We start from the raw sequence: 21,919 nt of genomic DNA, 5'->3' as shown, positions 1-21,919 counted from the left end.
AGCACTGATGGAGGTTCTGAGTGTGTGCTCAGGGTCTGGGGGAAAATATCCCTATTTAGTTTTCATCTGCTGCTTTTAAAGTCAGCTGGCAGGCACCAAACAAAGCAGGGGTGGGTGCCTGTGTGTCTACCTTGCTGCTGACCCAAAGTAGCTGGGGGCTGCAGGGTGCTGGCAGGAAGGACAGGGCAGGTAGAAGGCACCACTCATCTGGACATGGACCCTGGCTAGCTGGAGCCCACCTTCTGGTTCTGATTCAGTGGTTTCACATTAAGTCAGATGTTTTCTGGAAGAAAAGAATGCCACAGGTGTTACGTGGGAACTTGGAAGTAATTCAGGTCACCAAGACTTCCATGGGGGAGAAGTTGGAGGCCATCACGGTGTGGATACAGGAAGGTGAGATAATTGAAGATCTGAGGACTCCAGCTGAAGTCCGTGACTCAGGCATCTTAGAGACAACGGAGGATGTTCAGTCATTGGAAAGTTGATTCATCTACCTGGCAGTGAGATGAAGAGCAATGAATAATAGATTTTGGGGTGTGTGGAAGGCAAGAGAGGCCAACACGCTAATTCTAAACAGCTTGGAAAGTGCCTCAAGGGTGACTTTGGCTTCTCCTTGCCTTTTTTCAGGGCTTAGCTCTGTTGGCTCCTCTCTGTGCAGCTCCCCAGCCATTCCCTGTCCCACGAGAACACCAGGCGGGCAGCCCCTGGGCCCAAGCCAAGCAGGTGGCACTGGATGCCAGAAGTACACTTCCAAAACTGGCACCTAAACCTTCCACATGCCTCTCTGCTTGGCTCTTCCCCCACGTGTACTGCAGCAGTGCTTCCCTGCCATGCCAGCAGGGTGTTTATTGCTGTGCAAGCAAGACTGGAGCTGTTGGACATGCCTTTCATCCTGTTGCAGCCTGCTGGATTAATGGGGCAGGTGTGTGTGCATGCTTCCCCTCCTCCCTTTCTATATCCTGTTTCACGCTGTAATGGCCATGGGGTCCGAGCGATCCCTTCATCTAGTGCTTATACAGCCTTTACCATAGGCATTTCTTAATGCCCAGTTGCTGTTCCTGGGTTTCACGGGCCAAACGTAGTGGAGGGGATAAGGAAGTAACAGCCTCCATTTGCAGAGAGGTTGAGCAACTTATCCCACGTCACTTCTGGCACCCATGGCTGAGGTGGGGTTTGAGGCTCTGTCTCCAGAGTCTGGCACTTGCAGGCTAGAGCACCTATCCTGTGGCAACAGCAGGTGTGAAAATAATGCCTCTGGGGCTTGGGATGAGGCTGCTCTGGATTTTCACTAGCACATGGAAGTGGAAAGTAAGCTCTGAGCTGTTTGCTTTTCCTGGTTTCCTATCAGTTGTGTGTATTTTTTTTTTTTTTTAATCCTGAAAGAAATTATCCTAATTATCTTGGATGCTCTTGTTACCTCTCTTTCCATTTCCTTCTGTCATTGCTTATTTGATTTGCTACCTGAAGACGCTGCTACAGGTTTGAGCTGAGGAATAATTCAAGGCTTTCCTTTTCCTGAGTCCTGAATTGTTTCACAAATGGTTCTTCAGTACCTTTGTATGCTCTGTGCCCTTCTGGGTAGCTCAGAAGTGACAGGTACGTTCGTTATTGCGCATGACTCCTCATTTTATAACACATCATGTAATTCAGATGGACTTGAATGTAGTAGCATAAAGACTTTGGAGGCCTGCCCTGTGCAAAGGGGAAAATTACTGTCTGGCCCAGAGCAATGGCTTTGTGATGACTGCATTGTGTTCTGGTGCTCTGTGTTTGTACCAAACTGGTTCACTGCCAGGTTACTTATGGCTTATCCAAGCGCTCAGTACAAAGAATGTTAAAAGAAAAACTATTTTTGTTTTCCACGAATTCCTCCAGCTGCGAGAATTCAAACCGCTGCCCAAGTGGCTGTATCCTCCCTCTGCAGACCTGTTTTCACCAGGTAGGGCAGAACTAACGTGTTACTGTGTGAACCGACGGGGGGGTGTGCGTGTAAGAGCACATTTACTTTGAGGAGATGTGGCATGAGACCTGAAAGGGAAATGCCTCCCTGTTACTCCCCTGGAGGTGATGGCTTGCTTCTTGGAGAAAATCCATCTCCTGGAGCACCAGGCTTTGCATAATTGGCAAGTCCAGAGTGGGCTGGTCATAGCCATAACTGTGCTGACCCTGCAGCGTTTTTCCTTAGCTCTTTCTTGTGAGGAGGCTTCACCTCACTCCTGCAAGACCCGCTGCCCCCTCGGTGCTGCAGGTGTGCAAGTTGTTGTTCCCCGTGGCTGTCCTCTCAGCCTGGGGAGGAGATTTGGTGGCTGTGCTGGGGAGCACAGTGCTGGCGCTCAGCAGGCCATCCCCTAGATTAGAGGGGAGCAGTGAGGATGTTTGAGGTGCAAGGACGTGCACGTGGGCAGAGGCACCCATGGAGCACCAGACCTGCTGAGCCTGCCCCGTGCAGTAAGGCTGCTACCTTCCTGAAGCTCAAGGCCTTCTGTGCAGCGCTGTGAATGACCGAACAGGCCTCAGATTTCAGTACTTCTGCTGTTTGGTGGCATATATCGTCTGTCTCAAGGGCTACGGCCACGCTCGAAGCTTAGGAAAGGCTCGTAGGTCACTGTTGTGCCAGCAGAATCCCACAAAGGGCAATTCAGTGAAGGGATTCCTATTCTTTCCCCTCAGCCATGTCCCTGTCGGCCTGCCCAAACACGCGCGGACACTTAGCTGATTGGCAAGGACCTTGGGGGTTTCTTGAGCACTGAGCAGGATAATCAGATAGATTGTGGGATACATCTGCTTGATCCTATTTCTTATGATTACGTGGTGGGGAACAAGCCTTAATGAGCCTTGGCCTTTCCTGTCTCCTCTGTAAATCTGTTTGACTCAATTGGGCTCTCTTTGTGTGAGACATCTCTCTTTGTGCTTGGAGATGGAAGCATCTACCTCTGAAGCTGGCTGTGCTTTGAGCTGGGGTGTGGATTAGCTGACCTCCAGAGATCCCTGCCAACTTTTTTTTTTCCCTTTCTTTTTTTGTGTTTGCAGATGGTGTAATTGTGGTCCTAACCCCTTCCTAGCAGTGCTGGCAGCGAAGGGGATTTTAGCACCAGTTCACAGCAGCATCACAGCTGTTTCTGTGCAACAGAGGAAATGCTGCTTTTGGGTTAACCACCTTGCTCTAACATACTCCCTGGTCCCGGGAAGCTGCCTCCCATGTGCTGGAACAATGCTTGAGCAATGCTCCTGCTTCACTGCCTGCTCAGCAGAGCATCCCTCGGGAACACCCATACCTCACCTTGGGGTGCAGGCCGTTTCCATCACTCATAGCAGAGAGCACCACAGTCCTGTCCTCCGACTGGTCCCAAATAAGCTGATAGTAGGAAATCAAAAGCCCAAAAGAACAGAGATGACTGTGGCGGTGGGGTTGTTAATTCTAACAATAAATCTGTTCAGCAAGGCAGGGAGAAGTTTCCTTTGAACCACTGTACCACACACTGCCCTGAAACACCCTATGGAAAGGCATTTGTTCTGCTAGGCACACGTGCGGGTCCAGTATAGTAGCTTCTCTCGCTTTGTTCAGAGGTAAACAAATAAAATGGATCCTTAAACCGTAATACGTTTGTAATACCTTTTTGTCTTAGAATTTCCCAGAAGATAGTGGCAAGTAGCTGTAAGCCTTTTGCCCGTGGAAGCATTTAGGAGAAGAGCTAGTCCTGCAGGTGCGAAGGGGAGAGGTGTTCTTTGAACTTGAACTGGACAGGAGGTGGTGGAGGTTGGTGATGAAGAAAAACAGAGTATGAGGATTTCAGGTGGCTGAGGGAGTAGGAGCTCCACAGGGAAGAATGATAGATTTCAGAAACAATTTTTTTCCCAAATGTTTCATTAGATCTGGCAATTATTTTTCCTGTGATTGTTTGCTGCAGGTTTTAAATGTGAAGAATTGCATGTGTGTAATGGGGGATAAAGTTCCCAAAGTTTATTTATATTTTCTCTCTGCACTGAAGCACTTCCCTCCCTCACAGTGCTTTATTTTATCTCGTGGGATTTTTTTTTTTTCCTTCTCCCAGTAAGAGAAGAGCCTAGGTCATGCCAGAGCCATTATGAGCAGCGTGTAGCATCCAGAGGCGAGTGATGGATGATCCATTTTCCGGAGGACACCAGCACAAAGCACTGTTGTCCCTGCAGAGCATCACGTCTGTCTTCTGGGGTGCCATAAATCCTTTAGCAAGGTGCTTCTTGGCAAGCTTTCCAAGACATGGGATGCAATATGTGCAACTGCAGCTGCTGAGGAGTGGAAGGATTTTCCTCATGCTGCTCTTTCCACAGAGGTCATGACTTGGGAACCCACACTTCGTAAAGTTACTCCAAGCCATAGACATGAGTGAGTGTGGGGCAACAGGGCTGAGTCGTTAGTGGCTCTTTGAGTGTGGTATTTACATGCCCAAGCATCCGGCTTTTGTGCACAGCCACTTCTGTCCTTGGTTTGTATCCTGTCAGTGAGGCTTTTGTGTTGCAGCAGCGTTGGGGGTGTTTTATTTGAGTGTGTGGTTTCTGGGTTTGTCTGTCCTTTTCTGAACAGACAGCAATGAGGGCTGAAGCTGACTCTTGGGCACACAGTGTGATCCTTGGTGATTCATGGCCCCCTACATCTGCAATTAGGCCTTGAACAGAAACTTTCCATGCGTGGCCACAGTAGAGAATCTGCTCTTTCTGTTTAACTCGTAGAAGGAAAAATGTCTTTTTTTGTCTTTTTTACTAGCTATGAAGGTCTACCTTAAATTAAGTAAACTGTTCCCTGAGGGAGAAAGTGTCCAGGTACAGACTGTTCACAAAGGAAATATTCAAAGTGTCTACTGAGCTCCTAAAGTGTTTGCTTTAAAGTATAAGAGCCAGAGTGATAATTAGAGTATTTTCTTATTTGAAAGTAAAAAAATACCTCTTGCAGGTGGCAGCAAATACACGGACTTTCTTCAGGCTGTATCCTGCAGCCCGTTAGGTGCAGAGGCAAGGAGCAGAGCTGTCGGGAAGCCGGCCGCTTGCACAGATCCCTCTGTTCCTAGCACATGGAGTGTGCGGGCCCGGGGGTGGCACCCGGCCCACTGCCTACACGCTGCTGGCACTGGCACAGGAATTTGAGTCTACAGCAACTTGAATGCTGCTGATTTTTATGTGATGTAGGGTAAGAGCCCTGCTAATCTGGACTTGAGTAGTGGAGGATCTGTGATCCTTGATCTTACGGGGGTTATTTCTGTGGTACAACCTTGCCAGTTCCACTTGTGAACCACTCCCAAGAGAAGCAGAGCTGCTCTGTGATCTAGTCATGACAGTGCCTCACTTGCCATGGGCTCTTGTGAGGCTCAAACTGAATTTCTCTGATGTCAGAGAACTGAACTAATATCATCGTATTCCTGGCTTGGTAGGTCCTGAATGAAGATACGTGATTTTTTGTTTTTTCCCTCACTGACTATGAAAGCTCCCTACAAATGTGGCTTACCTTTTGTCACGCATGACTGCCAATAAATGTACCAGTGCAGCACTCCCCAGCAAAATCTTGTCTTTGGCTGTGCCTTCTTGGTTCCTCTGAAGATCAAGATGCAGCTTCCCATGTCCTTCTTTATTACTGCTGGCAAAGTGGAGGAGAAAGAAAGAACTGGGGAAGATGCTCAGGCTTGGTTTTCTGTGGGTATGCAAAAAATGCTGGTGGATGATAGCAGTGTTCTGAAGGCCTTTGTTTCTCTTTCAGAACAAAATAGTTCAATGTGCTATTTTTATTGTTCCTGTTTCTCTTTGCCACGCAGTATTTCCAGGAACACAGCGTTTATTTGGAAGATATTTTTTGTCACTGAAATTGTGTCACTTCAGTCTGTGAAGGAGGGGTTTCACCATCCCGGCTTATCCAAGGAGGGAGGAGTGGGTGCACGAAGCTTTTCTGCACCCATCAGAGCGCAGTGAAACGCCGAGGTTACAGAACCATCTATAGGTGCAAGGAATGAAGAGTGATGCTGTCATTTGTGCTGTCAGATGAATTTCGTTCTTTGAGGAAAAAGCCATAGGAAAAAAAAAAGTTTTGCTGGCTGAAGAGCAGAGTTTATTGCTGCAGTGAAACAAGGTATTTACCCATCCAGGCTGGCTTGTCACTGAAAGCTCAAACCAACGACTTGCAAAACTGCATGAAGTGTGCTGCTGTCTGGCAGTACAGAGCTGAGCTCAGACTCATGGGAACGTGTCCTTCATTCCTCTGGGAAGTGCTGGAGGCTCATGTTGGGGAAAGGAGCATGGAGAGTGCTGGCTGCAGCAAAGAAAGAGCATCGCTGGAGCTTGGTTTTGAGAAAGCTCCAGTGCCCCCTCACTGTCTGCCCTGGCTCCCTTCAGCTGAAGGGAGATAGCTGCCGTTCTCCCTCACCAGGACTGTCAGCTTGGATGAAAGCACTTCTGCTTCTCAGCTGAGCAGTCATGACCTGGAAATTGTTGAGGAACCATTAACATGCAACCCCACCTTGCTGCTTTTACTGAGTCATTTTTGTATTTCTGGAGGAGAAGAACAAACAAAAAAAACAAACAAAAAAAAAACACACAGAAAAAAGGGGGGGGACATGACCGACCCAGCTCCTTAAATAGCATCATTTATACATGGAAGCTGCTTGAATCCACCCTGTCACATAAATTACCATCTCCGAACTTGGCTGTCGGGAAGCATGCTCATGAGCTGACATCCATGGGGGGTGGCAGTGGAAGGGGATCGGTTTCATGGAAAGCGGGAGGAATTCAACGGTTCAGTGAATACACTTGTCCTCATGTTACCTCAAGCAGCGAGGGCATCTCGGTCCTGCCACAGGCAAGCTCTGCCGTGACCTTCGCTCATGACACTGCCCTTGTCCTGGTCCCTTTGGTAGCTGCAGGACTGGGTCTGATGTCTGGAGCAAGCCCCTGTCCTGCTTCATTTCAGACAATTAGCGCCTGGCCCAGCAAGAGGCCCTGGAGCAGAGGCTTTAGGGTTATTTTTTCCTTAAAGGGATTAAAAAAACACTGGACTTTCTCTCTTTTGCTGCCTTTTTTTTTTTTTTTTTTTTTTTTTTCAGTTTTGCTGCTGCTGCAGTTGCAACTAGATCAGTCCATCTGGTAGTGGAGGAGCTGAGCCCTGCCAGACAAATCTGGCTTGCTGAGCAGCAGCGCTGGGAAGGGTTCAAAAGGCAGCACCTACCCTTTGTTGTATTTCCTGCAAGCTAACGAAACCAGTGTTTTGTGGAGCTACTTTGTAACCTTGTTATGTTGGTTTTGGCATGGATGCTTTTATTCCTCCTGTTTGAAGTAAGTGGGAGAACAAAGTGACTAAAATGCCAATTCCAAAAACAGGGTAATGCGGAGTTGTAAAGATGTATCGTGGTGAGAATGGTTGCAATTGTTTGCTGCCAGGAGTTGAAACGCAGAGAAGTGAAACTTTAGAGCATCAGGGGTGGGTTTCTGTCAGATGTTTTTATCTTCTGGCAGTCTGCATGGAGTCTCACTGCGGTGTTACGAAGCCTCTGTGTGATGTCAGCCTAGAAAGCACACGTTTTAGGCTTTCCCCGTGGCCACATGGAGAGGGAATTTGCAATAATCCAAACATTGACAGAACTGTATTTGTTGACTTGCAGAAAATCCTAGCTCGTACTCCTCTGGGCTGCAGTCACATAAGCCTGAACACGATGACTTCTGTCTGCGCTTGCTCCTCTCCCGGCCTCAATAAACCTGGGGACCAGATTCATTTATTTAGGCCCCAATTCAGCAAAGCACTTAAGTACAGGCTTCAGCTCTCTCCTTTCCCGTCAGCCTGTCGGTGTGCTCGGAGTGAAGCGTGTGCGCTCTCCTGAGCCCATAACAAGTGAGCGAGCTGGGGCAGCGTGCGCCTCGCCTGTGCTTTGCCCTTTGTCAAGCAGGCAGCAAAACTGATGCCCTGGTATTAACATAATTTATTTAGCTCCCCCAGTACAGGAGCCTTTGTGCTAGGGTCTGAGATGGTAGCCTGCCCGCCTGCAGAGAGGTGGGTGGTTCCCGTGGCACCGAGTATTCCTTGTGTCCTGCTCTGGCCTGTTGAGCACACCACTGTGCTCTTCTGCAGGGCGTGGGGCAGGGGTCCCCTTTCTGTTTCTATCAGTAGAACATCAACAAATGTTTCTTCATAGTTGTTTTTTTTTCATAATGGTTTTAAGAGAAAACATCAGTCGTGTCACGTGTATCTGAGTGTTTTGGTCTCTGTAGCTCAGCGTTTCCTGGGATTCACGTGACTTACCTTCCATTAACGTGCTTCTCTTCGTCGGGAGGATTCTCAGAACAGCTTACTGCATGCGAGTGCCTGTGAAGCCCGTGGGTGCACACGTGTGTTCCTGAGCTACATGGGCAGGCGACAGCAAGACGAACATTTCCTTTGTTGTGGTCTTAGGGATTTCTCAAGGTGAAAGGCTGGGAAGTGGCAGTTGCTCTGCTGCCTGTACACCTGGCTGTGGCTGTGTGAAGTTCAGACCCTCGCTTCCCCAGGAGTGTGAAGGTGCAGAATAGGCAGCTCATCCACAAGATTTCAGTCTGCTCAGAACAGCTCCTGAGAGCATTCCTTCTAATCCCCACCCATATTTGACCTGTTCTAGCTCGTTTTGAAGAGCTGCACCCAGCCTGTCCCTAGCTCTCTGCAGAAAGGTTTCTGCACAGCTTTTCCTGCATACTGAGCTCATTTGAACTGGGAGCCCAGAAATCAGCAAGTGGGATTCATGTATAGATTTGCCCCACTCGCAAAATCAGAATTGATTGAGAGCATCTCTGTTTCTTACGAAACCCAGAAGACATGAGCATGGCTAGATATGTTTTTTTTTTCTTTTGCTTTGAAGTTTAAAACATGCCTAGCAAATCTGGTCTTTGCAGTCTGTTCCCCACCTGATGTGCAAAAATGCAGAGGTCTTTCCAGAAGCATGGGTTCACTGAATCTTTGTGCTGAAGGTGCCATCCTGAACGCAGAAATCTGGGCAGTTTCTGTTATGAACTTGGCTTCAATTAGCCTAGAAAATACTTGTAATGTAGGTTTAGCAAATGTTGTTTTTAATGTGAAATAATTCAATCCATGAATCAAACAGCCTCCCTGCCCCACCCCCTGCAGCTGATGACAGCATCTTCCCACACTCCTTCCTTGGTAGCATTGTTTGACTGTTCCAGCTCCAGTAGGTTTCAGTTACCAATCAGCGTAATTGCAATAACACACCAATAATAAGAGGAATTTAAGCTTCCTTTTCTTGTAGTTGAAGGCTCTTGTGCAGAAGTTTGAAGTCTTAATAGCAGTCACACGAGCAACATGCTGCACCCATTAAGTGTCTGCAAGAGGGAATGGCAGCACTTTAGAATGATAAAGGGCTGGATTTGGGGGACTCAGAAACAGCCCAGTCCTATCAGATGGCGCCGGTACATGAAATATGAGAATGGAAAACTCTAAAGATGGCTTAACATTTTAGTGGATGCCAAGGACACCCTGAACAGGGATGTTCTGGGAATTGCTTGCAAGTTGCTGGGACTGGAGTAATTAGAGTTGTCTTTAGTCTCACAGAAAAGCACGGCTGTGAGCAACGAGTTAATATTTTCCCTTTGCGTGTGGCTCAGGTTTCCCCGTCAGGTTTGCTATGTGTTTTTGCAGGTTCCAAATTTGTGAATCGGTAGTTTGTGCTCAGGTGACATCCCAGACCGCTGCTGCAGCCAGCAACGGGTTAAGCACAACACCTTAGAGCAGTTGGAGGGCTGAGCTGTGGCAGCTCCTTCTGCTTTGTATACAAGAGAGCCACCGGCTGCTCTTCCTGCCAGCACGCTTCCTACAGAAGGGGGAAGGAGGGGGGAAGATTAATGGAAAAAATACACATATCAAGAAAGACCCAACAGCGAAATACCCCTCCTTTGTCTGGAAGGGCTGCCCGCTGGTGCCGCTCCCGGCCGGCTGCCTGCTGGCGGAGGCTCGCAGGCAGTTGTGGGGTCGCAGCCACGGGTGTCGGGGTGTGGGGTGCCCAGTGGGGTCTCTGGGTGGGTGTGTGGGTGTGCGGGTGGTGGCACAGCGGGGCTGGCAGCAGCCGGCGGTGCCCAATGCCCGACGCCGAGCTGCGTCCCCGGTAGTGCCGGAGGCCGGCGGCGTCAGAGCGAGGCATTTTCTGTGCAGTGGGCACAAAAATGAACGTCTGCCAGAAGAGATCGATGTGAAACATTCTCTTTTATTGGGTGGCTGCCCAGCCCTTCTGCTGCAACAGTAAATCCAATTGGTTGCTTCCTCCTACCATGCGCAGCTTCATGTGGGAAATGCCCTTTTTATCTACAATGGCTGACTGCACTGTGCCGCACTGTCAGTGTCTGGGGAGCCCCTCTCCAGCGAGTACGGCTGCTGCTCACAGCTCGAGTTCGGAAAGGGGGCGATTGTCTTGTTGTAGCTGATTCTATTTCTCTTTTTCCTGCAGGTTGCTGAAAAGTGCCTTTCCTGAAGCCACCGCTGCTTGGATTTCTGTCTAGGGCTGCCTCTCTCTTCCCCCTTTGCCCCCCTTTCTTTTTAATTTGGCGTTGCTTGCAGTTCATACCCTGACGGCAACTCATCCATCCTCTTCCTTTTTTTTTTTTTTTTTTTTTTTGCTCCCCATTTACACACAGTTTGCTCAGCCATTTTTCTTCCCCGAGTATGTAGCAAATATTTTAAAAAAGGAAAAAAAAAATCTTAACATCCTTCTGCTTGTTTTGATGCTCGTGAACCGTAATTTTTAGAAGCAAGAAAAAGAAGGAAAAAAAAAAAGTTTTCCCCCTAAGGACCGAGACCATTCCACAAACTGAAGTGCTGCCAGCAGCATATGCTTTTTGCAAGAATAATTGAAACCATTAACTGGAGAGCACAGAATTCTTTTGAAAGTCTGCCAGTTATTTTCAAGTAACTTAGGCAGTGGCACAAAATATAACACTTATATTTTAACTTCTACAATTGCACTTTTAGGAGCTGGCCTCTAATTTGATTTTCAGTTATTCTGATAAGATTTCTATTTTATGATTGGCTTTATGTTTAATTCTTGTTTAAACAAACACGATTTGACTTAAATGAAAACCTAAGTGCTGATGAATAGGAGTTCTACCAAAGCAACAAGTTAGTTATTTCTTCACATTTAACTTGAATTCACTTTTTTACCCTTTTTTTAAAAAAAAAAAGAAAAAAAAGATCAGCAGTAAATATTGCCCTAAAGAAGGGTGTGATTGCTTGCATTTTAATTTTTGTTTTTAATATGGCTGTAAACGTTTCCCTGGTTCGTGATACAAAATGGCTGACATTAGAAGTGTGTCGAGAGTTTCAGAGAGGTACTTGTTCTCGGTCTGATGCAGAGTGCAAGTTCGCCCACCCGTCACGGAGTTGCCATGTGGAAAATGGTCGAGTTATTGCCTGCTTTGACTCCCTAAAGGTGAGGACTGTCTAACACATGCATTACCTAAGCTCACTTGCTTTCCTTCTCTTCTGAATCACTCGGCGTGCTGGGGTATGAGATACACAGAATAACTGGTTTTTGTTCCGTTTCTGCGGAGAGGTTGCTGTTGGTGTGGGATGTAACTCCCAAAATCTAGGTTAGGCAGGAGTCTGCTTTTCCTTTGTTCAGTCTCATTCAAAAATTGAAAGTTTCAGACAGCTTTTTGTTTAGAAATCATAGTGATAGTAGAAATAAGTGATGGGGGGGAGACTCTGCAGCAGTTCTGTTTTGATTGAGTCTGACATCAGGTGCAATTGCATGAAGTGTCAGAGATCACAGGGGGAGAGAGAAAGAAAAAGAGGATTTTATCCAGAGCATTTTCTGATTTCTACCTCAGGTCTGATACAGCTCTCACTAAAATGGAGAATTCATGTGGGCAGCAAATGCAACTGAAATGAGAAAAGTAGAGAACTGAAACCCAGTGCTTTAATTTGTGTCCAGAGCACATTGGCTATGTATTCAGTGCAGGGATCTGAAATGTGCTTTTAATGAGCAGAAATAAAAGCAGCATTTTAAGATAATGAATCAGCTTTATGTGTATTTCCTGGAGACGGAGTTGCAGTTGCACTCTACCACTGTCCTGTAGATGAGGAACAGGCAAAATATTTGGAGAGTGGTGTTCACAGGGAAAAAATGGTTGTTGGGAAAATGCATTCTGCAAGGGATATAAAAACACAATTGTTCCGCTAGTATTGTCTAAGTTAGAGCTGAACCTTTTTGCTAGTGATCATCTTTGTAAAGTAAATTTTGCAGGGAGTAAATGGTTCTTGGTTGCTTGTCGCTGTCAGAGTTCCAGGGGTAACTTTCAAAACTTCTGAAATACTCAGATTCTGAGTTAGGGTGGGTTGACAGGGGACGTGAGCATCTCTGGGTCACTTCACTGGAGGTCTCTGGAAAGGAACTTTTTTTTTTTTCCCTCTCTCCTGAAAGTGGGGCCCCTCAAAGGTGTTTTAACTAGGATGATAAAAACCTTGAGATGTCATGGATAAGTGATTGCTTTTGAGAACTCTTGACGTTGTGTTTAATGTTTTGATTTGAGTAATTAACCTGTTTGAATATCTAAAAGGAATCTGGTAAATTTTATAAGCTGAAAAGTTTTCACTTGAACTTCAACTGTTGCTTGAAAAGCTTTGGGTTTATTTTTATGAGCACAATGACTAACAGAACTGGTGGAATTATGTATGTGCAGGTTCAGACCAGGACTGGATCTGGTCTAACATGGGCTTACCCATTTTATTACTGTTTGTGGCTTCTTCATATTTTCACTTCTGTTCCCTTTTACCAAGAAGTTCAAGCTTCCTATTTGCATTTGGTTTTGCTCTTTTTAATCTGAGCGTATACAATGACTTAGTTGTACAGTGACTTTCAAATGTTCATTTACATTGCTGGCCTGCTGACAGTAAGAGACAGAAATATTCTTTATCAGAGGGGGGGGGAAGTAATGTTCTTTATGCCCTTGAAACTTCTTGAATTGTAGCCAGTGGCAGTGCAGATATTTTGAATGAAGAGATTAATATGTTTATGTTTTATAGCATTCATTTGTGAACTGAAAGGAGTGCTGTAATGCCATGTAAGATTACCATGTCTTTTGCAGCACCTGCCCAATGCTTGCAGCTTTCTGAGGGGGGCATCCACTGCGCAGCCACCCCTCTTGGCACTGAGCTACTCTGACAGCAGTGCCCAGTGCGTGACGATTCCCCGCGTGCCCTGGTTGCAGCACAGTGTTTGTAACGTGCCCAGGCTCTCTGTGCTGGGCCTTCTACTTCCTCTGCACAGCTCAGGCCGTGGGATGTGCAGGACACGTGTATTCACAGCACAGGTTCAAATCCCTGCTGCTGGCAAGAGCATGCACTTCTCCCGCATCAGCACTGAGGAATGTGATGGGGAACACCATGTTGAAAAAGGGGAAAAAGAAAAAAAAAAAAAAAAAAAAAAAGTGTTGGCTCTATTGGTATGGTCTTGGTATGTCTCTACAGCTCAGCTTGTTTCCTCTGTAACTGGCTGTTAATAATGTTCTCATTGCAGTTTTCTCCTGACACAGTAGCAGATGCCCAATATGTGCTAGTTATGTGGCCTGAATTTTCATGGGAACAGGTTTTCCAGATTTTTCAGGCTTCCGATAGCCCTGCGGAGGGCCAGCAGCTCTGCCTCCCAGGAATTACAGCTGGCAGAGAGCAGGCTGTTCAGCACGTGGCCAGGGGTTGGGGGGGGCTAGTTCTGCACCCCTCTCCTCACCTAAGGAGTGAGCCACAGCCCTTCCTTCCCCAGCCCCACAGCTCCTCTGTGTAACCCCGTGGGTCCAGGTGCTCCTGTTGGGCAGATCCTGGTTCTTCCATCCCCTGAAGGGTGCAGCTCCCAACCCTGCTTTCCCAGCCGTTGTGGCAGGCTAACAAGGGTGGGTAGGTGGATGTGTGAGCGCACACCGCACATTTCCCAGCGGAGATAACCGCCCTGGTGACTAACCACCCGAACAATAGCCTTTCTGTTCTTGGGCCTTGCGAGCCCAGCTCCAGCCCTGTTTGCAATGGTATCGAGGGGCTTGTGGTCATAACAGTGGCCTCCCTTACCGGTGGCAAGGGCAGCGTTACGCACGCATCCAGAGCTGTAACCACCTTTGCTGTCTGGGTGCATAACTATTCTCTGTCAGTGGCTGCGATGTGTGAAAGTTCATTTTTGTCTTTCACCATGCTGCTGCTTGCTGGGGAGGAGGTTTTCAGTCCTCCAGCCCACCCTAGGCTTGGCCCAGCGTTGTACTGAGGTCCCCCTGTTAATGCTGTTGCATTCTCAGACCTGTTACAGGGAGGTTTTCCCTGCCTGTCCTGTGCACATCTTTGTGTGCTCAATTGCTCTTCCCCTCTGACAGCTGTTAAACACCAACCCTCTCCTCTCTGGCGGAGGGCTTTATGACTGCTTAGTGCTCTTTTCATCTTTTCACGCCCTGCATTAGCTGAACATCTGTGTTGCTTTATTGGAGACAGGATATAAGATGCTTGCTGCTAATAAGTTTTCCCGTTGTCTTGCAGTCGCCCAGGGCTTTGTTCAGAGGTTGCTTATCTGCATCCATTGTGTAGTGCTGTTGCTTGTTTTTTCTCACAGACCTCTTAAGCCTGAACAATGCGTTCATACAGGAACTTCTGATAACCCAGCATACAATGGTTTCACCTCACTGGTCAGGTCACGCACAGCATCTATGCGCTTGCTGCACCTTTTTTATTTTTTCCTTCCCCAGCCTCGCACAGCAGTTCTGCTTCTGTCACAGTGGTAAGAGCAGCAGTGCTTCCAGAAGTAGTCAGAATGCTTTGGTGTCTGTTGGCTCACATGTGAGGGTGTGCTACCTGTAAGCACGTAAAAAAAAAAAAAAAAAAAAAGGACTCTTGGTGAGGTAATGCAGGGGCTTCATCGATGCTGTGGTGGGATTCACCAGCATACACTCCGTAGGAGTGATGTGTAGTTGTGAAAAGCTTTGGTCACGAAATATTTGGGTCTTGATTAGGTTGTAAGTGCAGGGCTGGATCTTGTCCTGGAACTGTGGTTCTTCGAAGGGGGAGTTTGCACATTTGTAGGCAACAGAAGGAACCTTTCTCAAGCAGATTGATACGAAATTTAAAAATAGTTCCTGTGAGAAAGCTGTTCACAGATTTGAATGAGATGCCAAGAGATCTCTCACTCTCTACTCATGCTTCCCCCCCTCATTAGTCTTTAGGAACAGTGTTATTAATTTGCCTGAATGGAAGGACAAGTCTGCCCTGCTTGGTGAGGGGCAGCTGAGGGGTACCCAGTCCAGCTGCAGCCATGCCACCCCTGTTCCAGAGGGGACCACAGAGGCGGGTGGGCAGTGGCCAAAGCCCTGCAGTACCCCCTGGGCAGGTCTCACGAGGACACTCAGACATCACTTAACAGTGTCACTGAAGAAGAAAGATGTGGTCTTTGTGAGGTGCCCTTCACGTGCAGGGATGTCAGTACAGACAACAGCAGGCTTATTTCAGAACAACGCCATCAGCTCATCCTTTTCCAGAGGGAAGACCTTGCCACCACCTCACCACCCAGCTGCTAGTTGGTGGGGTGGTGTGAAGTCCGTTATGTTTCACTAAGGAACGTTTGTTTAAGAAGCTATAAAGTAGAAAATAACATTTGAGCAAAGGAGAAGACTGTACTGTCATCGCTGTAAACTGAGATGCCCTTTGTGTTCATTCATCAGCTTTTCTCCCAGGCTCAGTATGCCCTGGCCCATGCATAGCTGGTGTTTTTTATAAGGGTCAGGACATGGTTTGCTGGCTCATGGCAATTCCTACAAAGGCTTGTCGTGGCACTGTGGTGGGCTGTCTGCGAGTGCTCATAGAGTCATTAACCTTCCTATTCAGATGGGATCAGGCAGCCGCAGTATGAGTCTGTCTGATTCTTAATTCACTGGCCAGCAAATTGTTAGTTGTATTCTTCAGTTTCTAAGGATGTCAGGAAGAAAAAGAAAAAAAAAAGTTCACTTGAAACACAAATTGATAAGCAGTAAGCTGATAGAGAGAGCATTAGTAGACAGCGAGGAGGTATTTAAAGAATATGTGGGTAATACACGCCAGGTGTTCAAAGAAGCTTTAATTTATATTGCTCATAGTTTGGGTATCTGCATCGTGACCTCATGGTTTAAAAAAATACAAGCCTAACTTTGTGTTGTTTTTCTTTTTTTAATTTTGTTTGAATTTGCTTTATAAATAGGTGTTTCCATATGCAAATTAAAGTTTTGAAGAGCACTTCAAAAGACAAAAGATTGTGAGGTGAAAATTTTAGGGTTATGAATTTTGACTTTAGGAGATCAGATTTAAAAATACTCATAAAGCTACTGGGTGTTTCAATGAAATTCTAAAGAAAAGTTATCTGTGAACATGCATAAAATCAGTAATGTAGTTTTATTTAAATCCTCTGTTCTCTAAAAGAGGTCACTGTCTGGTAATCGTATTCAAAGTCCCACAGCAACCTGAAAAGCTGACTGTGTTTAGGCCTGACACTGGAGTACCTGAGGTTGTTCCTTACAGGTTTCATGCTGATTGGTACTTGTTTTTTGCCGACTTCATCAGAACTATTTCTGATTGTTACTGATTTGCAGTCAAATCTTTTCAACTTAAATAAACTACAAACTGGCAAACAACTGAAAACACCCACTAAACTTAGCATATGGTTGCACTCTTACAGAGGAAGAAAGAAAACAAAGCCATAGAGATATTTTTGGAGAGACCCTGACTATATCTGAGCTCAACATAATGAAGGTGCAAATAAGTCAGGTGAAGAACTTTAAGCCAAGTTACCTGTGTGAGAAACCTTTCCTTCCCATCAGTTAAGTCACTTACCTGTGTAGTGGCAGCTTTTGATGATAAGACATATTTGCAGCAGCACGCTGTTGACAGTCAGTGTCTCGTCTGGATGATTGCAAGTCTTATGGCACGCTTTAAGTTTATTTTTTTTTCTAGTGAATCAAATATCTGGAAAAGGGAGAAATGTATTTAGACTAAGTTTTTATTTATAGGAACTGTTGTTAATGCATTTCTCTCAAAATAGTCACTTCTGTGTGAAGTACCACTCTGGTTTTGACAGCAGAACCTGACAGGTGTATGCTGGTGAATCTGGCTTTGGTGGTTTAAAAGGATGCTGTCTTGAGCTGTCCTCTTGCTGCTCTGTCATAGGTTGAACATCTGAGATGAAATCCCCTTGGTACCAGCTTTTTGTTAAGGTGCTGGATGGGGAACTTAAAGCAACTGGAAACAGACCTGTGTTACCTGCTGACTCTGCAGAACAGTAACAGACAGCAAGGGGCAGGAAGATATTATTCATTGCAGCTATTTGCAAAGATGTAAGGCAGAGCCTTTGGCAGGAATCTCTTTTCTGTGCTTTATAGCAAGCAGGTGATTTTGAGGCATACTGTAGAGGGAGAAGGGGTTAGCCCTGTCCTTATCTCCACTGGGTCCTTCTGCAGCTGAGCAGCCTCAGCAGGGAATGCTTTATCTTGGCCTTTATGTTTCCAAGGATATGTGGCTTGTAAAAACCTGGTGTTGTTCAAGGATAACATGACAAAGACAAGATGTCCATAGATTTCCTTGTGCGTAGTCTAGTTTTGGTGCTACGCTGGAGCAGTGCTCCCTTCTTAGCTCATTGCTAGAAGAGCCAAGAAAATATTGGGAGTACCAAGTAGCTCTGGTGGAAACTGAGAAGTGAGACCCCATCCCAGTGTAGAAGGCTTCTTGGGGATTCCTGGAGATTCATGCTTTCTTAACTGATAAGGTTTGGGTGACTTCTTCCTGAAAGAGTTGGTCCTGGTATGCCAAATTGGCCTGAATGGCCTCAGACTCTTATACCTGTGGAGGGTAGATTTTGGGTGCTTGCTTTCCGAGGAATTCATGTGCTTTGTAGTGGGTGCTTGGCAAGCTTGGTGTTACCCTGGGATTTAACTCGTCAGGGAGATGCTGAGCAGATCTGTGTATGGCAGTGTACAGTTGCCTGAATTTGGGGTGCTGCTCTCACGTGTGGTGTCCTTGGGTCAGGGTCAGAGAGTCTGGCAGAGGTGCGAGTGCAGACTTGCACTTGAGGGCTGGGCCCCTGAGGTGGTCTTGGTGCAAGGAGCCACACAAGACCTCTGTAGTTTTCTTTTAGGTATGTGATTTTATTTTTTTTTCTAACTTTTCCTTGGGAGAGTTTCTCAGATGTGTTTGCATTTTCCCTAGAACGCGTTGGATAGCAGAGCTGTGGCCACAAACTTGTTCTGAGACCACACTTTGGAGGCCAGCCTCTTAGGGGAGACAGGCCAAGCAAATTCAACAGCAGGATTTTCCTGCCAACCTCTCCTCTCCTCATCAGCCAGCCCTGGCAATGCAGGGCCTCTGCTGCTGTCTGCAGTTCAAAATGTCCCGATCTTGTCCCCGTGGCGTGAGCAAACCACTATCCCAAAAGGATAAAGCCAGCAGCATTTACATTATTAATATCAGCCAAGAGTAACCTTGGTTTTCTGGTTGGGAAGATGATGGTAAAGTGCTGACTGCTGCTCACAGTTGCCTAAAAAAGCAGGAGAGAAATTCTTTTGGGATGTGACTCTAAACCCTTCTGAGTTACGGCGTCCGCTTAAGCACATACATTTTGAAACCTTTTATGGGCATATTGCAGTGTTGCATGGGCCATGGCATGCCATCTCCTGCTCCTGAGTCTTACTTCCCTTTTTTAAGGGCAAAGCCCTCCAGACTGACGTTCCAGTTATGTGAAATACTTAAGTCTGACTTTAAGCAGTTTAGAATTACTGTGGAAAGTGAAGAACTCCTTGTGCTGAAGTGAGCTGTTGAATCAGGTTTTGAGAGAGGGAAAGCCCTTATCAGCCCTTATCCAAGGGGAAGAACTGCCTGTAGTTTCCTCTCTTACCTTTGGTTTTCCAGTTCAGGAGAGCTTTCTTCACACATGCTCACAGTCCTGCCAGCTCTGCTCGGATGTGCAAGCACAAGCTCAGTGCCTGTGACCCAGTGCAAATGCAATGCCGTGCTTGGCAAGCCCCAGGGGTTGTCTCTGCATTGAAAGGAGTGAGATGGGGCTCTAAAACCTAGCTGGCAAGTTCTAGCAGCTTTTACATTTACCCTTGTGTGTCTGTGAGTCAGAGCCAGGAGCTGGCCAAGGGAGTGCAGAGGGGTTGGTTGTGCCTAAAGTGAGCTCTGGCATCTCGGTGTCCACTGTAATGTAACCTGCAGCATCGCTGGATCCACATGGGGAAAGAAGTTCAAGCCTTCCTTCGTCTAGCCCTGATCTGTAACAGTAGCTGATGCTGGGATTCACATAGATGTCCCAAACCTGCAAGTCCCTACCCTAGTGGGGGTTGGGGCAAATGGGATCCTTGTAAATGTGGAGCCACGCCTGGGCATGGTGTCCCGCCTTGCTGCTTCGTCAGCAAATCTACCCAGCTATTTCTCTTGATTGCATTAGCCTGATAAAGCTGGCTGCAGGGAAGAGGGTGGAAGATTCCTTCAAGGAGAATGGCACTGAACAAGCACATGGAGTTGGTGGATTTCTTCAGTAGTGTAGCATCAGTTTGATGTAATCCCTTTGCTGACAATTGCATTCTGCTGCTTGGTTCACTCATCTGAAAGAGGGTGCAGTAATGTGCATTTATGTAATTGAGATGTTTGGAAGCTTTCAAACAAATACAAACAAGATGTGCCAGGTTTTCTGGAGAGCCCATAGTCTGACATCTCCCACAGAACATTTAAATAAGTGGTTAGATTTCCAAGCGAGGAGCTGAGCTCTTTGAAAACCTGCCCCTATAAATATTGTTAAGCTGGTATTAAAATAAATGAATTTGAGGCACTTGGGTGAATGTTGCCCCCATACAAGCACAGTTTTCTTTATGGCTTATTAATGTTATTCTTAAAACTGCAGAGAACCATGCAGTGACCACTTGTCCCATTTAGTCTCTCCTACTGTGTCAAACGATGGCCTTTTGATTAAAGGAAAAAACAAGGATTTGGAAAAACAGCCTTCGAAGTCTTGCTATGATGCAGCCTGCCTTAAAAGTGTTGCAATGCCAGTCTCCGTGCCTAATTGCACTTCTTGACCTCTCAGAAGCAGTACAAAGAAAATGCCTTAGACTGAGTGGAGTTGAGCTACTGTAGTAACGAGACCCTGGGTGTCTTAGATGTCCTGACTGAGTAAGCATTTCAAAACCTGACTCTGTCTAAATGAATAGCTATCAAATGTGGTTAGTTCTGCAAACAAGACTGCCTGTTACTGAAAGCCCTCTCTCCTGGAACAGAAGGGGAAACATTCTGCTTAACTCTATCTAACGTGTTAAGGTGGTAAAATATTTTTACTGTCCATGCGACATAAAGTACATGGCACAAAAGGAGTGGTGATCTGTGCTCACGGGAGCCTTGGCACTTCTGACATCTGACTCTCTGAACATCTGCTCAGTGTCTGGCCTTGGTGTTGGCTTTCAGTGACTTGGTTACTCTGTCCCCGCCATCAGAAGAGTTGGAGGCTGTGATTCTGGACTGCTGGATTTTAACCTCTAGGTGTATTTTCGCTTCTGTCTGAAGCCAGCACCTTGGTGTGGCTCTGTGCTGTTTCCTGTGTTATGCTTGAGCTCCAAGCTGGAAAGCTGGGATCCAGAAGTGCCTTTCTATAGCACTAGTTTAAAACTGTGGGGAAGGTACATACTCCTGAAGGAGAAAATGGGCCTGCTGAGAAATGAGCGTACTCAAACCGAGCACACTTGCAATTCCCAAAGTTTGTAGCGAAATGTTATAGCAGATGGCCCGCTTACAACGTGGGATATTATTAGAACCATGATCAGTGCTAATAAGGTCATTGACAGTGGGGGAGGAGGTCGGTGTCTGACCTTGTTTGCAAGGTGGCAGCCTGCGCTCTAGGGGACAAGTTTTTCTCTTGCGGGAGTAGAAAGTGAATGCACGAAACAGGCTACTTCTGCATGCTTTAATGTGGCTGCAGAGGAGACAGAAACACCCACTGCCCAGCCCTGCACAACTGCTGTGGGGACACTGCCTGCTGTGACCCTTGGCTGAGGTGAGCTCGCAAAGAAAGCAACCTTAAAAAGTGGAGACAAATTCTGCTTACAGTAACAGTCCCAAGAATGGGAGCCCAGGATCAGTTTAGCTAGCTGGTCCTAGAGAATTAGTATATCAGAGGCATTGCCTGGTTCCCTGCTAACTGGTTGGTGGTGTGCACTGAGTTTTGTCATGCCTCTGCCCCCAGCACTCCCTCTGGGTGGGCCTGCATGGATCAAGTCTTCCTTTTCTAGGCACAGCCTCTCCATGTCAGCGAGTGCTGCTCCTCAGTGCATGGGGGAATTGGATCATCTCATAGCAGAGAGAAGGGAAAAGTAGCTCAGGTTTAGAAACATTATGACTTGAGCCTCCTGAACCTTCTTTGAGCCCAGCTGGAGAGTTGAATCCCCATTTGGGGTTAGCAAGGCTTAGCTGCCACTGCAATGGCTGGAGAGGGCTGGTGTGCATCACTGCTAGGCAGGAAGGTTTGAGGGAAAAGGCAGCTCTCATCCTCCCGGCTCCTCAGCAAAGCAGTGTCTTTTAAACGGATCAACTTGAGGCAGGCTTACCTGGGCACTACATTAACACAGCGTTTGCTTCTAGCTGGTCTCTTCTAAACTAGGTGTCAAAGTAAACCATGACAGACAGGAGTTTGGGGATCAGCTGGGTTGTGGTAGTGGTGCCCTTGTCCCTGCCCAGCAGTACATACACCAGGCTCTGATGAGGGTTTAAGCCCTTAGCCCAGATGGTGATGCTTTAACTCTGTCTCCTTGCTTCTGCTTTGAATGAGCAGGTAGCTGCTGTGGTCAGATCTGTGTGCTTATGGAGAGAAAACAGCTCTGCCCTGCCTGCATGGCCCCACTGCATCGAGGGGCTGCAGGGAGAGCACGTGAAGTACCCGTCTGCTTTTGCTGGGGT

General features: G+C 46.9%; 1 protein-coding gene across 3 annotated transcripts in view; it reads left to right on the top strand.

Annotated features, from left to right (window-relative positions):
* Window positions 1–21,919, top strand: part of MBNL3 (muscleblind like splicing regulator 3) — a 99,041-nt gene that overhangs the window by 23,431 nt on the left and 53,691 nt on the right. For all 3 annotated transcript variants that reach the window (XR_014618796.1, XM_084294043.1, XM_084294042.1), the window contains exon 2: window positions 10,440–11,417. Coding sequence is in view for 2 of the 3 variants with exons in the window: in XM_084294043.1 (XP_084150169.1) it covers window positions 11,244–11,417 (174 nt within the window). In the remaining variant the exon portion in view is untranslated. The remainder of the gene's footprint in view (window positions 1–10,439; window positions 11,418–21,919) is intronic.

The sequence above is a fragment of the Netta rufina genome (assembly GCF_964035555.1).
Source record: "Netta rufina genome assembly, chromosome: 12".
NCBI lineage: Eukaryota > Metazoa > Chordata > Aves > Anseriformes > Anatidae > Netta > Netta rufina.
Note: the sequence above shows the minus strand (reverse complement) of the source record. Positions and strands in the feature narration are given on the sequence as shown.